This window comes from Montipora capricornis, chromosome 14, assembly GCF_036669925.1.
Source record: "Montipora capricornis isolate CH-2021 chromosome 14, ASM3666992v2, whole genome shotgun sequence".
NCBI classification, from domain to species: Eukaryota; Metazoa; Cnidaria; class Anthozoa; order Scleractinia; family Acroporidae; genus Montipora; species Montipora capricornis.
In genome coordinates this window covers 33,892,273-33,908,690 of record NC_090896.1, presented here as the reverse complement: position 1 = coordinate 33,908,690, position 16,418 = coordinate 33,892,273, and the positions used below count along the sequence as shown (strand labels likewise).

At 39.8% G+C, this 16,418-nt stretch overlaps 1 protein-coding gene across 1 annotated transcript in view; it reads right to left on the bottom strand.

Annotated features, from left to right (window-relative positions):
* LOC138032427 (neurochondrin-like) overlaps positions 1–16,418 on the bottom strand; it is a 70,912-nt gene that overhangs the window by 6,593 nt on the left and 47,901 nt on the right. Inside the window, exon 3 of the mRNA XM_068880096.1 lies at positions 1,013–1,089. Within this exon, the coding sequence (XP_068736197.1) occupies positions 1,013–1,089 (77 nt within the window). The remainder of the gene's footprint in view (positions 1–1,012; positions 1,090–16,418) is intronic.

Below are 16,418 nucleotides of genomic sequence, written 5' to 3'. Positions count from 1 at the left end.
TCATTTTATACGACAGTGAAAACGACGATGATCCGACCGACGAATACCCCGAAGACGTCGAGTGGGGACCACCTGCCTCTGTTCCTTTGAACAATAACGAATGAGTAACGCCATTCTTTTATCTTTTTCATAGCCGATTGCCTTTTCCGACTACAACGACGACAAGATCAAGACAAACGCATGTTAGAATTGACAGAAAAAGAATTAGTTAGTTTGTACGGTCAAGTTCAATACGCCGAAGACACCTACGACGTTTACAAAGGATATCGCCAGCATTTAATTTACAACGAAGTAGAACCTCATCAAATCAAACTCAGTCCTTCTTTACAAGAAAAAGAAAAAACAAAAATACAAAACAAATTGGATCATTGTGCGGATGAAATGCTAGGCATTCGCAAAAAAATTCATTATTTTGAAGGTGAAAAAGCCCTCTACGAAAAACAGATCAGACTAAGACAAATCACTTTAGATACAGTAGGCGAAACAGACGTTCATGTTTTAAAGGCAGCTATGAACCCCGTTTAATGCATTGTTTTTTTTTTCTTTCATTTTCATTACAGATCAAATGATGAAAGAAATTGATCTCTTTAAACAACTTCACATTTTAGAAACTAGAAAGGAAGGGTGCGAAATGGAAATTAAAACTATCGAAGATCATTTAGAAACCTTAAAAAGCATGAATAACAATCTCGATTCTCAAATTAAAGTCATTCACGCTAGATTATGGGAAGAATACTTAATTAAACGCATCCAAGAACACTTGTAACACGTTTTCTTTCTTTTTTTTCATCACTTAGCAAACTACGATCGTCTGGCCAAGATGCACGAACGTCTCATAGATCAATTAAAACGTTGTGACGATGACATGGACCGTTTGACGGGTGAAATGAGAACCAAACGTTGCGAACGAAGACGACTCTATAGCAATCTAGAAAGCGTAGCATGGAGTGCGTGGACCTTGGCCAGTCGATTGCAAGAAGACAACTTTTAAAGTACTAATAAAAATGCTTACCTTTGACATGTCTTTCTTATTTTCATTGTAGTCACCAACAGATACTTTGTAGAACGCGAAATACAACGCTTAGAAGACTGCAAAAAACAAAAAGGAGATCGCATTCAACATTATGTCATTCAATTATCTCGTTTCATAGACAAAGACATTGCCTTTTTACGCGAAAAATGGCAACTCTGGTCTAACAAATTATTAGACAGTAGACACGACATGATGACTGAACGAGCACGTTACGAAACCATTAAAAAACACATAGCCCATCTAGATGACGATTTAGCTTTCATGCAAAACGCTCAAAGTTGGTGTTAATTAAACGAAACACAAAGTGACGACGACAGTGACAATGAAAGCGATACGGTTTAAATCCATTTCTTTGTTTCTTTTTTCCTTTAGTCAATAGAAATTACATTCAACGAGAAGCCGACCGCATCAATGATCTAAACGACACGCAGCTGAAATGGTATTACGCCGAAAAATTACAACATTACTTAGACGAAGAGATCACCGGCTTGCGACAACGTTGGAAAGCCATGGTGATAGAAATGACAGACGCTCAAAAAAGCATCCAAACGAGTACCAGACGATTTTTTCACTTGGAAGAACAAAGCATTCTCATAGAATCGAGTCTGCATTATTTACAAGACGTCTTAAAATGGATCTTGCAAATGAAAAAAATTCGCAACCCTAATCCTTATATGTTTGGACCTGTTAATTTTTGACTTTTTCTCTATTATTTTTTTTCTAGTCATACGCACTCTACACCAACGACAATTAAAACGAATCGTCCAAGCACATAAAAAATATCACAGAAATAAAAACCAACTTGTTTATCAAGCCGCCCTGACTCAAGAAAGTCAACAAAACAAAGAAGACTACGAAAAGACTCGCAAAGACATTGCCAAACGCTTATTAGATATATTTACTTTAGCTTGCCAACGCAACAATCCCGATTACACAGAATACGTAGCCAACATAGTGTGTGAAAAAGGAAGAAAAGCTGACGAACAACTATACCAATCCGAATGCATGTTATTGACCCACATTCGAGAATTGACCAAAGATCGCGAATGGGGCGTCGAATACAAAAAATGCGAAGACGTCAGCCCCGAAGACATGTTAATTTACGATTTCTTATGTCACTTAAAATTAGATGAATAAACACCAGACTATGCTTCTTTACAACCTTGTGTGCCTCTCACTTTGATTTTTTGCAGAAATATGTTCACTATGCAAACAGCCTTTAGATGACCGTCACCTATTCTCCTTTTGTTATCATTTACAGACGTGTGCCCATTGTGTAACACTCCCATGAAATACAGAGCGAGACGTCTACCCATAATTACTAGAACGAGATCTAGTGGTGGTACTTTTGTAACTTGGTCCTCAGATGAAGATGATTAAATAAAAACATGTTTCCACTCCTTTTTTATTTTTTTTCACAGACCTAAAGATCAAACAACAATTTAGAAGCTTGCTGTTGCCTTTCAGAGCACAAATCTTAACTCAAACAGACCCTGAACGAAGAGCTAATTACAGAACCTTACTGTCACAACAATTTACAAATTCTATTGAATATGTGAGACAGGACCGTGATCGTCTCACTAGAGAAATCAAAAGAAAACGACGCGAATTAGACAATCTAGAAGCATCACAAAGAACATGTCAAAAAATGATGGACATCCTACACGACGAACGCATGTTAAATCCAGAAGAATATTATTAAACCATTCAAAAAAAACCCAAACACCGTGTTTCCTGCATAATCATGTAAATGATGACACTTTCAACGTTCATCCACTGGAACGGCTTCATCCAAACACTGTTAATAATCCTGTTGAATTTCCCTCATGCAGCGATAAGAACGACAGCGATTCCAGCGATAAAGAAATGAGACGATGCAGTCAGAAGACTCCTCTCGTTTCTTGACATCTTTTTGCGTAAAACAATGCGTAGACAGACACACCTTGTCTCTTCTGTCACACGAGGCTGTACAATTCAGTGGGTCTTTGCAGAATTGAGCAAAATCGTCTTCGGTAGATATCCCCGAATTATAATAGCAATCGTAATAACAATCCAAACAACATCTGTGACACAATTCGACGTTGAAACAGCTGGAAAATAGCAGAAAATGAGTCAAAATAAGCCAAAATAGACTGCATTTCATGTTTCTGGCCTCTCAAAACACTCTCCAAGCAATTTGGTCCCAGGCCCCACGCGGTCAAATTTATGAATAAATTAGGATCTCTCTGGTCTATTTGAATTAATGAGATTTTTCCTCCTCTCTGCTTTATTAATACTACTAGTTCCAGTCCCTCTCACTAATACCCAGGCTTTTCTCAGTCAGAAAAAGGGGGGACCCATCCCCCCTATCCCTCCCCTCTTCATGCATAAATTAAAAAAAGAGCGGGAAAAAAAGCCTATAAAAACACTCACTCATAACAACATTCATTTTTAATAATGATCTCGTGGAGTTTGACACTCATAACAACATTCATTTTAATAATGGCTTCGTGGAGTTTGACGACGTGGTTAGAACCGTCGGAATCAGATGAAGAACTCTATCATACGTTGGATGCTATTGATCTCGATGATTTCGATTCGGAAGAGGAAGAATTATTACTTATCTTACAATCAGCTTTCGAGGAGGCAGAAGAAGAAGAAAAAGATACGCCCGCCGGAACCATCGAACAACAAGTGGGAGGTGGTCTTCCCGAACGCGGCAAGATTTCGTTTGATATGAAACAAGTCATTCATCGCAAAAGTCAAAAGATCGGTGTGCAAGAAGACGAATACCAACTACAACTTAAACAACAAGGTCAGTTTTCACCGCATCAAAACTTAGAAGATTCGCTTACACACGCGTTGCGTGGCGCCTTAGAATCTCTTTTACATAACAAGCGCATACATGATCAAGATTTCGTCTTTGTCAATCTACAAACGCAAGATAATCCTAAAGCTATGACAGCATGGAAATTGAGAGCTGAAGAATGGAGACGAAATACAGGTCGTGCTGAAGCCTTACTAGCCTCTTTGGCGCGTAAATTAAATTCCGGTGAGAAATTCAGAAATAATCAACCCTTCAACTTAAGTTTCGTACATGCAAGAACAAGGCATGCAGGATCTGGTTACAAACGTCTTCTACCGGGACGTCACGCCAAACAAAGATTAAGGAACATGAGATGCGTTATTAAAATACCACAAGATGATAGCAATCTATGTTGTGCGCGTGCCATTGTCACTGCTCTCAATATCTTACAAGCAGGAGATATTTGAAATGAAAGGAGAAAGTGGACAGAGCAAGGTCGCGGAAAGCATCGAGTCGAGAAAGCAGCTCGTTTACTACTCAAAGAAAGCGATCTAGATCCCATGCCTTGCGGACCTGAGCAATTAGAGCTATTCTCCAATTCACCCACACTATGGAACTACTATGGTATCATTGTCGTCGATGCCACCCGAGCCTACGCACGCTTTGTTTATGGAAATGGAACGGATGGTTTTGGCTACATCTGTCTCCTTTACGATGATTACCACTACAATGTCATCACTTCGCTACCAGCTTTCTTCAGTAAGTCCTACTTTTGCTACAAATGTTTCAATCCTTACAACGATCTTGGAAGACATCGATGTAGGAAGAATCGCGGCAACCATTGCAGCTCCTGTCTTCAAGATGGATGCGAAGAACATGCAGCAGCTTTCCGTGATTACAAATCGCCCACAAACCTTTGCGGTATTTGTCACAGACGCTTCCATGGTGTGAAATGTCTCGAGAATCACCGACAATTCTCTTATAAAGGAACTACGGCTGACGGTAAAAAGATTCACTGCGTTTGCGATACTCGACGCAAATGCAAACAATGCCAAAAGTATCTCATCGGAAGAGAGCAAATCAAAAAACACAAGTGCGGTATTGCGGAATGCAGATGCTGCAAACAAGATGTCCACCTAGCCACTCACAAGTGCTATCTACAAGTAGCGCACCTCAAAAAGAAAAAGAAGAAGAAAGACAGACGAAGATGACGATGTTCCGCCCAAGCTTATTTTCTTTGACATTGAATCCACTCAATGTGGTGATCACCACGAAGCTAATTTAATCATAGCCTGTGACGAGGATACCGCTGACCCAGAAGATATGCTCATTTACAGCGGAGAAAACTGCATTTCAGATTTCATCAATTTCCTTGAATATATCAGTGAAGAAGGAGAGCAACCCATCATTGTCATTGCCCACAATTTTCAAGGCTACGATGGATACTTTATCATTGATGTCATGAGAAAAAGGGGCTATAATTTCGAGCAAGTCCGAAACGGAGACAAAATCTTACAACTCTCATTTGCCAGTGATACCATCAAGTTCATCGACAGTTTGTCATTCTTCCAGATGCCCTTACGAAATTTCCCTAAGACCTTTGGAATCACTGAGCTTACCAAAGGATTCTTTCCGCATCTCTTTAACACCCCCGAGAACCAGCAGTATGTAGGACCGCTACCGCCCAAAGAAGATTACCTACCGCTTACCATGCCAGTCAAAGAATTTGAAAAGTTCCAATCCTGGTATCAAGAGAAAATCGACAATGAAGCCATTTTCAACTTTCAAGAAGAATTCATTGCTTACTGCAAGTCAGATGTTCGTCTATTGCAACAAGGTTGTATGAACTTCAAAAGAAATTTTGAAGAAATGTCCAAGTTCAATCCCTTTGAACATATGACCATCGCTTCAGCCTGCAACCGCTACCTGAGAACTTGGTGTCTCAGAGAAAATTCCATTGCCTCCAAACCCCTGCACGGATGGCGTCTCAAAACCAACCACTCCCTTCCTTCCATCGAGTGGTTGTTGTACATGGAATCCGTTCATCAACAACCCATCCAACATGCCAGAAATGAAGGTGAATTTTGCGTCCCCTACACCAACTACAAAGTAGATGGTTATTGCAAGAACACCAACACCATTTTTGAATTCCATGGTGATTTCTGGCACGGATGTCCAACCCACTTTCCACAACGTGAAGAAACACATCCCAAACTCATCGATCGTTCCTTCCGTGATGTCTACCACCTCACGCAGACCAAGATGAATGTTCTAAAAGAAAAAGGCTACCAGGTGGTCGAAATGTGGGAATGTCAATGGAATCAGCTAAAGCAAACCAATCCTCAAGTCAAGCAATTTGTTGCAGAACTCAATCTAATAGACCAGGCGGTGGACGGACCAACGCCTTCAAATTATATCACATCTGCGAACAAGGACAAAAAATCGAATACGTTGATTACATGTCCTTGTACCCGTGGTGCAACAAGTATAGCGAATACCATGAAAGTCATCCCGAATTCATTCTAAATCCTCCAGGTACTGAACTCCACCATAGGTTTGGTTTAGCCAAGGTCACCATTCATCCTCCGCACCAACTCTACTTTCCTGTATTACCATACCGCAGCAACAACAAGTTGATTTTCCCGCTATGTCGATCCTGCGTAGAAGAAAAAATCAATCTCCCTCTTCACGAAAAACCGTTGGGGTGCACTCACAACAGAAAAGAGCGCTGTTTGACTGGAACATGGTGCACACCTGAAATCCTAAAGGCTGTGGAAATGGGTTACGAGATCGAAACCATCCATGAAGTGTGGCACTTCCCAAAATCCATCAAAGGTCTCTTTGCCGAATATGTCGACACGTGGTTAAAGCTAAAACAAGAAGCCAAAGGATGGCCGAAAGATTGCGTCACAGAAGAGCAAAAACAAGCCTATACTACCGACTTCTATGCTGCCGAGAAGATTCAATTAGAATACGACAAAATCAAAGAAAACTCGGGTCAAGCCAAACTTTCCAAATTGATGCTCAACTCAATGTGGGGGAAATTCGGTCAACAAGAAAACAAACCCAAGTAGCTCATTTCAATGAACCTCAAGATTTCTGCGAATTCTTAGACAGCGATCGCTTTGACATCCGTTACATCTCTGTCCTTGATGAAGACAATGTTGAGATCCATTACAAGATGGAAAATGATGAAATTCTGCCCGGCATCAACACAAATATCTTCATAGCAGCCTTCACCACCTGCTGGGCGCGTCTTCGTCTGTACCGAGCTCTAGAGCATTTACAAACTAGAGCTTTGTATTCTGACACAGATAGTGTTTTTGCTCTTCAGGAAGAAGGAGGTCCTCCCATTGATCCACCCATCGGTAAGTGTCTTGGAGACTTTACCCGAGAGCTAGACAAAGACGAGCGGAGGACCTAAAAACTATGGATATCTCTGTAACACTGAGAAGACCGAAATTAAAGTCAAAGGTTTCCAGTTGCACAAAAAAGAAGGTGCAGATCAATTAAATTTTGAAGTTTTAAAAGAGAACACTCTAGCTGAACTGTTGAATCCTTTAAATGAACCTAGAAAAACCCCCATTGTGCAAAAGAATGCCATTAAACGCAAAACCAAAGAGTACAAAATTGTAACCGAACCTGAGAAAAAAGATTACCGTCTCGTCTACGACAAACGCATTTTAGTGCCAGGCACAGCAGACACTTTGCCATATGGTTATATCATTTAAGTTTTCATGATCATTATAAATCAACAAAGTACCTGAGAGACATTATAACATTTTATTATTGAAAAAACAAATATTGTGTTGATTGATGTGTTTGGGTCATGACTTGAGATAAAAGTCATTTGCATTTTTGGGTTGGGTTGTCCGTTTTGGGTCGGCTTTTTGGGTCATACCACCCGATACCACTACTAGTGTGGATCCAACTTTGATGGGCAAGGTGGTTCAATATGGACCCAGTATGAAAATTTGATGCTCCTATGGTTTCGATTGAAGTTTGTGAATACACGCGTCCGCGCCTCTTGTTTTTGAATCGGCAGTGTATCATGTTGTTGAATGGTTTAAGTGTCAAAGACGACGTCTTTTTGAAACTTCAACGACTCCAATTACGTCATTTGGCTTCGGTTTTAACCTTTGAAAGTGTAGCTTATCAATTGTTAGCCAAAAATGTCGAGCAAGATTGGCTCGATTGGGCTCGATTAAAAGGAGCAGGCATCCGTTTACTGGATGAACCTTTTTTTCAAGCTTGGTGTTGGAAGATTTATTTACAACAACTCAAGGATCTTCGAGAACGGGCGAGAATTGCAGTTCCTGCTGATGATGGAAGGCTTCTCATGGGGGTTTTGGATGAGACGGGATCTCTTGGAGAACAAGAAGTCTTTATTCAATATTCAGTTGATGTGTTAAAACCTCAAACTAGATGTCGAATCTTTCAAGGGAAAGTGGCTATCACTAAAAATCCTTGTTTCTTTTATGGTGACGTACGCCTCTTACAGGCTGTGGATGTTCCTGCCTTGCATCACATGATCGATTGTGTTGTATTTCCTTGTTGTGGTCCTTGACCTCGAACCGATCAGATGAGCGGTTCCGATCTAGATGGTGATAAATATTTTGTGGTTTAGGGTCCTTCTTTAATCCCTCCCATCGAGATTGACGAATATCCTGCCATGGATTTTGTGAGTCCCGTCAAACCCAAGTTGTCCCATAACATCGAGACTCGAGATATTTTTGACTTCATCATACGTTACATTCAAAATGATCGTCTCAGTACCATTGCTAATGCTCATTTGGTTCAATTGAACACTCAACCAGGTGGTATTTTTTCGTCTCAAGCGGTCAAATTAGCTCACTTGCATTCTGATGCTGTTGATTTTCCCAAAACAGGTCACTGTCCTTTTTTGCCTAAACGGCTTAAACCTGGTGTGTATCCGGATTTTATGGAAAAGCATGGCCGACCTCAGTTTCGTTGTGATCAAATTTTAGGAGGATTATTTCGTGACTGTTTACGCGTTCAAACTTTTCACGAAAAGACTGTCAACAATCTGTCCAACCGCTCAGAGGCTGCTGATGCTGATGATGAAAAGGAGGAGGAGGAGACCCATCAAGATTTTTTAATAAGTGATTTGACTCCCATTTTGATCGATGGCTGGCAAAGTTATCAAGATGAAGCTCGTCAACTCTTCGACATTTATTGTCGAGATGTCGAACCTTTGATCGAATTATTGTATGTCGTCAACACCGATGCCGAATTATTTTTTTTGTGAATGGTCCAACAAGCAGTAGCCCTTGTCATCACCATCGAGCTTGTCATTTGAACGACGACGACGACGACGACCATGGTGACCACGATAACAACACTCAACCAAAGAAGGCTAATAAATCTCATAGCAGGAACAGCCAAAGGCTGCAAACCGACGAACTAGAGCAAACCAAAACGTATTTACAAGTTTTGATTGCCAAGTGGAGAGGCTTTTTTTGTTCTTTTACTACTAGTACTACGGAACAGGAAAAAAAAAAAGAAGAAATTTGGAAAAAAGCTTGTGCTTGTTATGTGATTGGGCGTCAATTTGCGGCTGCCAATTCTTTGTCGTGGTTTGTGGGTTTTCCGTGGTGTTTTTTGAGCGATGTTTTAATGGAACTTGGAGAAGAAAAACAAAATCAAAGAGGTCATGTTTTTAACAAGCATCATTCACCGCCCATGGTCGTGAAAGCAGGAGAGGATTCCAAAAAAGCTCAAGAACCCCAAAAAGGATTAGTCCTCGATCAAGAGAAGAAGAAAAAACACTAAAAAAACCTTTAAGAAGAAGACTACGATAGCTACCAAATTTTGGCAACAATTGACTGCTGCTATCGACGAATGTTTTCAATGGTATTGTCTAGCTTGGCAAAAAGTCACGTCTTCTTTTCCACTTGAGCAAATCATCGAACCTCCATTTTCAGCTCTAATCGGAGATGTTTTTGTGCCCACAGTTCTTTCCCATCACCAAGGAATGTTATCATTTTTTATCTTGACTTCATTTTCTTTCTTTTGTGTTTGCCCTAATGAGGACGCCGATACCATACGAGGAAAACAACGTGAACTCTTGACTCACTTAGGTGTGCTGAGTGATGCTTGCAAAAAACAAAAAAACGCCAATCGGCTATGTTTTACCCAAAAGCGAAAGAAACTTGCAAAAAAATGGCAACTACATGGATCACCGAACAAGATTGACGACACAGTTGGATGTTTAAAAACCTTAAAAAAATCTGGTTCTCCAAGTTCAACTCTAACTTTGTTACCCGTGTGCAGTTCAGAAGAAAAAGAGAATGAAGAGTTACAACAACGCAAACTGGTGGTCAATCCAGTATTTGTACCATTTGATCAGATATCATCGAGTTCAACTCATGATGAGGAAGATACGGACCGTGAGGACATTGACGACGACAAAGACAAGGAAGCAAAAAAGAAGAAGAAAAAGAAAAACAAGAACAAAAAGAACAAGAAAAAAGAAAGAAGTCCTTTTGAAGTTGAATCGAACACAAAAGCAGAAAATGAAAACGAGGCAGAAAAGAAAACAAACCAAAAACAAGCAGAGGAATCTTGAACAAGAAGAAAACAAACGACAACAAGATAAGGTGATTGTATTAACACATTGAAAAGAAGAACTTGGAGGGCCTCCCTTCGATAGACGATTTTCTCTTTTTTTTTGTAACTGACGACACTGCTGCAAACCAAAACAGTCATCAAGATCGATTGGTGTGGTGGTTTGTGTGTCAAAAACCGGTCGTAGCTGTAGTCTTGTGGAGTTTAGGAGTGTGGTGGTTTATAACGAAAAATCGTCTATTAAAAAACAAGATCGACATTTCTTGCCTACCCAATCAATCCACATGGAATTACGAATTTTGTCGATATTGTATGAAACAAGGGTGGTTAATCAAGCCTTCTTCTGATGTCAAGCTTCGAGAAGAAACTGGCGGCCACCATCAATTAGATTCTCTTTTGAAATCAACTTTGATATCGACCTCTTTCTTGGCCACAAGTGATGAAGAAACTACTGCGCTTTCAATTTATTGGCTGACAGAATTCTTTTATCATTGTAGTGATGCTTTGTTAAAATTCAACAACCATCAAAAACCTCAAGATAAAGGAGAAGTTAGCGTCACCACTGAGTGGCAAGAGATTTTTCTTTTAAAAGAAAACGGTAGCGATGACTTGGGCCATTACAATGACGATCAATTGACTGAAGAGCTCTGGAAACAACAAGACAAAAAGTCAAAGCCAAATCCAAAAGTCAACAATGAGGTCGCCCAGCCGAATCCTTGGCCTGACGATTACGAACTCTGTTTTGCTTTATCAGAAGCGTGTCTGTCTGCTTTTTATCTTTTAACAGCTCATCAATCTCTTGTATGTTTTGTCTATGAATTGCAAAAAACGACTACTACTACTGCAACAACTTGCCATGAAGCAGTAGTAGAAGTTCCACAAACGACGTCCTTGTTAAACAACCATGAGAATGAGGATAACCAGGTGACCATGACGTTGGAAAAAAATGCACCATATACCATTACTTTACCTGTCAATTTCAATCGTTTTTTTATGCAAGGAATTGAAACATTTGTCTGTCAAAAATGGCATAAAATATTGACCAAAATAGATCAGGCCACCCAGCCAACAACAGCAGCAGCAGCCGCCACCGCCGCAGCAGCACCAAAGGATGATGCGCCAAAAACTAGTTTGGAGATCCAAAAAAAAAGTGAGTTCATAACGATGATTTTTTATTTCAATACATTGTTTGAAAGTAGTTGTGACTTCAAATGATCTATCCTCATTTTTTTAGTATGTTTCTTTTTTATTTGATCTCTCGGTAGATAAAATTTCTTGGGTTTTGACAACAACGAACTCCAAAGTACTCTTGAAGTGGACTCGAGTCACGAACGATTGACAAGGTCACCTTTCCTGATACCATTTACTAGCTTGGAGATACGACTCTTTGGAACATTGTCATATCATTTTAAAGGATGGAATTTATCGAGGTTACCAATTGGTTTGTTTTGACAACCATATCCCGTCATCGCAACAACCGCCACAGCAGCAGCAGCAGCAGCAAGTATCCACGACAGTTTCTTTGCGGCATCTAAAAGAAAGAAATTTTGAATTATTTCGAGCTTATTTCAACCACCGAAGTCGACACAGCCGAGCTTTTTATAGAGGGTTCAAAAACGTTTTGCCAACAAAAGCAGTTTTGGGGCTTAGATTTGAACGACGACGACGAGCTTCAAGAAACCAATTTGGCGAACGATGAGGGTATTTTGATGTTTCGTTTGAGAGTAGGGCGTTTGATTTTTCAAAAATACGAAAAACAATTTCGATCCAAACTTGCCAAAAGGTGATGAAGATTCAACCATTGGACCCATCGACTTTTCAAACCGCTTTAATTTGACAAGACCAGGGTCAAAAACTGCGATTGACTACTAGAATCGTACTCCAACAACATTTACAGCCACAACCCATATCATCAGGCATTTCTACTACCAGGCTTTTAGGATTAACAACCGGAATGCCGAATAACAACATCCATGGAAAACAACAAAGACTCTTTGGACGAGCCATAGGAGACGCTTGTTGTTACTTGGTAAACGAAAAGGATGTCACTTCATGTCAGACTATTTACGCCCCCGAGCTCATTTGGTCGCAACGTGATTTTTGGGGCAGCAACAACCTTTCTAACCCTAACACATCAGTGAACGATGATTTCTCGTTATCTTTGTACTCGAAGCGATCGACTACACCCACAACACCGATCCCCGTGAACGTGGACGACTTTGCCATTTGGGAAGAAGAAGTGACGTATAAAATAGCCGAAAAAGAAAATTGGTATGTTCAAATCAAGACCCACTTTGAACGTGTAAATCCAAAAGAAGAAACCCCTAAAACTTCGGCTAAGACAGCCACACAATGGAGCATCATCTGTCCAGCAACCTACACAAATGCTAAACTTTTTGTCAAGACCTTGGATCAATTGTGCACTTGGATGGTTCGTGGTATTTACAAAAAATATTTGGCCGATTTGATTTCTACTTCATCTTCCAGTTAGTTATTACTTAGTTCGCATTTCTATAAAAAACGAAATACTTGAGAGCATTATTTCTTATCAAACTGTCAAATTGTCAAACTGTCAAACTGTCGAAGCAAAAAGAAACTACGGCTTCCGTCATCATTTCTTGCTGATCATCATCATCGCCACGACTATCAAGCAAGCGACGAACCTTCAAGCAAACGAAGAAGCAAAAAGAGAGGAATGGCATTCACTTTCAATTGGTTGATTTTGTTACTACTACTACTACTACTACTACTACTACTACTATTATTGGTGGGACCTGGTATGATTTCAGCAGTGCATCCCTTTTCATCTCGACAAAAGTCAGTTCAACAAGACGATCTTTTGGAGCTCTGTTTTTTGTTTAAAATCAAATTGAACCGTAAACTTCAAGTTTCCTGTCTGAAAGACGAAAAGGGACCCATCTCAAAACGATTATGTGAACTTACCATTTCGAAACTTTTAAGAACAATAGAGCGGCGTCAACAAATGTTGCAGTACAATTTTTCATCCTCCTACTCCTTCGATGATGTCTGGCTTCCACCGTTTGGTTTTTTCTTGTCAATAACATCAAAACCAACTACAACAAACGTGATCAAACCTGAAAACGATTGTTCGTTTGTTCAAGCCTATTTGAATACATGGCAAGATGAAACGTTTTCCACTTCCTTTTGGTTTACTCGAAAGTATCAAGAACCCAAAAATTTTGTACTTTTTCTTTATTCAACATGGATACAAAATGACCACCATCTGCAGCCCATGTTGTACGAAATGTTTGAAATCTGGAAATGTGACGCTAGTGATTTGGGGCATTCGACAACTTTCACCTTTCCATCGCTAGATGATCTCATTTTGCGGCTTCCTTTTTTACCGCAGTGTGGACCATATTGTCTCGACCTCTACATACATGGAGAAGAAGAAAAAGAATGTAATGCTACCAGCAATGAATGGTGTTGTCGATATCAAATGATCGTGTGTGACCAAAAAAACAACTCGATTTTAGATGATGGTAATAATTTCAAAAATTGGAAAAAAAGATGAGAGAGAGAAAGAATTTTTTTAGTCATTGTTTAATACAAATTTTTTGGAATAATCGATTTTAGATTTTGGAATTTGGATAGATTTAATATAATGAAATGAAATTTTAAATTTTTATTTCCTTGCCCCAAAAATTAGAGAGAGAGCAGATTTTACTTTTATGGGCATTTCACCTGCCTTTCCATTTAAAAAAAAGAAAATTCTCACAAAATTTTTATAAGTTTAATTAAAATTTTTTGGAATAATCGATTATTTTTTGAATTGGTTTTTTTTTGGATCATGAAGTATTAAATTAAATTGATTTTTTGGCGGCGGCGGTGGACAGCAAACCGAACAAAATTAATTAACTTAACTCTTCTTTTGTTTTTTTAGTTAATGTTTTTTTTTCTTTAAATTATGTGATTACTTTTCATTTTTTTTTGGGGTTGATTGATGGATGTGAATGTCTAGATGGATTGTGGTTGGTTGATGAATGTGAATGTCTAAATGGGATAAGGAAATACAGAAGGGCATTGTAGTAGAAGTCAAAACTTTCTTAGCAGCATAAGACACAACCATGGCTGAATCTCGTCACAGCAGCAAAAGTAAAAGTATGACCTCCGAAGGAAGAGGAGGAGAAAAAAGATCTTCGTGAAGTGGTTTGGGAGTGAGTATCGTTCCCTCAGAATGTTCTCGTTTAATCAATCGTCGGGTTGTCAATGCTTTGTTAGTTGGTCACAACGATTTTTGGTCAGGTTTTTATCCGGCTTTCGACGGTGGAAAAAATTTATATGGGAGTCGATTTTTGCCAGAGCTTCAATCCCCTGGTATAGAATTCCAAGTGATTTTGCCTTTAGACGATGAGGGCAAGACGAAAACATTTTCAGTAACGATCAAGTATGCCACTCAAGTCAATTGTGAAGATTTAATCAAGAGTTTAGAATCGGGAGCAACGAGTCCTCATGCCATTACCTTCGACACCATTCAAGCTCTCAACATTATTCTGAGAGCTTTACAAGCTACTCGTATGGTGATGTTCGGGCGGGCCTTTTACACTCCACCTGCCACGCCCAATCAAAGTATTTGTCTAGGCAATGGGGTAGAAGTCTGGTCGGGATATCATCAAAGCGTTCGTTCTACCGAAAAAGGGTTGTTGGTTAATTTGGATCTCAGCGCGAAAGCGTTTTTCAAAGGTCAAGCTGTGTTGGAAACTCTAAAAGAAATTACTGGACTCACAGATCGTGATTTGAGGGAAGGTAAAACTTTGACAGATCCTATGCGATTGAAATTTACTCGTCAAATGCGCAATCTTAAGATTTATGTGAGATCCACTAGAGCGTTTAATCGCAAGCACCGAGTCTTCGATGTCACTCGGGAAGGAGCTAATCGTGTTAGTTTTGTCTTGCATGAAGACAACCCAGTATACAGAGAATTTAACCAAGAAGCTGACCAGCAAACGGGAGACAAAAGAGTGACTGTAGCGCAATATTATCTCGTACGCTACGATCAACAATTGCAATTTCCTCAACTACCGTGTCTTCAAGTAGGCAAACCCGAACGACAAACTTTTGTACCAGTAGCATTGTGCGAAATCGATCGAGGTCAAAATTGTCTACGTCAATTGTCAGATGCTCAAACTGCCATGATGATTCGAAAGACGGCCAAACCAGATGATGTTCGAATGAATGAAATTCAATTGCTTTTCAATAAAGCTCAGTACAAGCAAGATCCTCATCTGCGAGAATTTGGTCTTCAAGTAGGCAAACCCGAACGACAAACTTTTGTACCAGCAGAATTGTGCGAAATCGATCGAGGTCAAAATTGTCTACGTCAATTGTCAGATGCTCAAACTGCCATGATGATTCGAAAGACGGCCAAACCAGATGATGTTCGAATGAATGAAATTCAATTGCTTTTCAATAAAGCTCAGTACAAGCAAGATCCTCATCTGCGAGAATTTGGTATGGAAGTCGATCCCCAAATGGTTCATGTGGAAGGTCGCGTTTTGTTGCCTTTTCCCTTGCATTACGCTGCAGATCAACACAAAGAGAGGAATCATCACCGAGTTCTACCCCAAAAAGGGGGGGGGGGGGGAAATCAAGGAACAAAAATTTTTTCAAGGGTGTGACATTGAAAAATGGGCTGTGCTTTGTTTTGCCACCAAATGCAGCAAAGAGATGGTTCGCAATTTTTTTCTAAGATTCGTCCCATGGTGTCGACAAAAAGGCGCTATTTTTTTAGAAGATGAACCCACTCATTTGGAAAAAGGCAACAACACCGATCATGTGCTGCCACTCTTTGAAAAAGTGTTGAAAAAAGAGCCCAATACCACGTTGATTTTTGTCATCTTACCAGGTAAAACACCCATTTACGGCCACGTCAAAGCAGCCGACGTGAACGACCAATACCCGAGTTACTACACACCTGGCACAACATCGAAGAAATGGTGGAAGTATCTCAGCAGATTATTTTTGAAAATTGCGATCGAACTTTGCGATGGA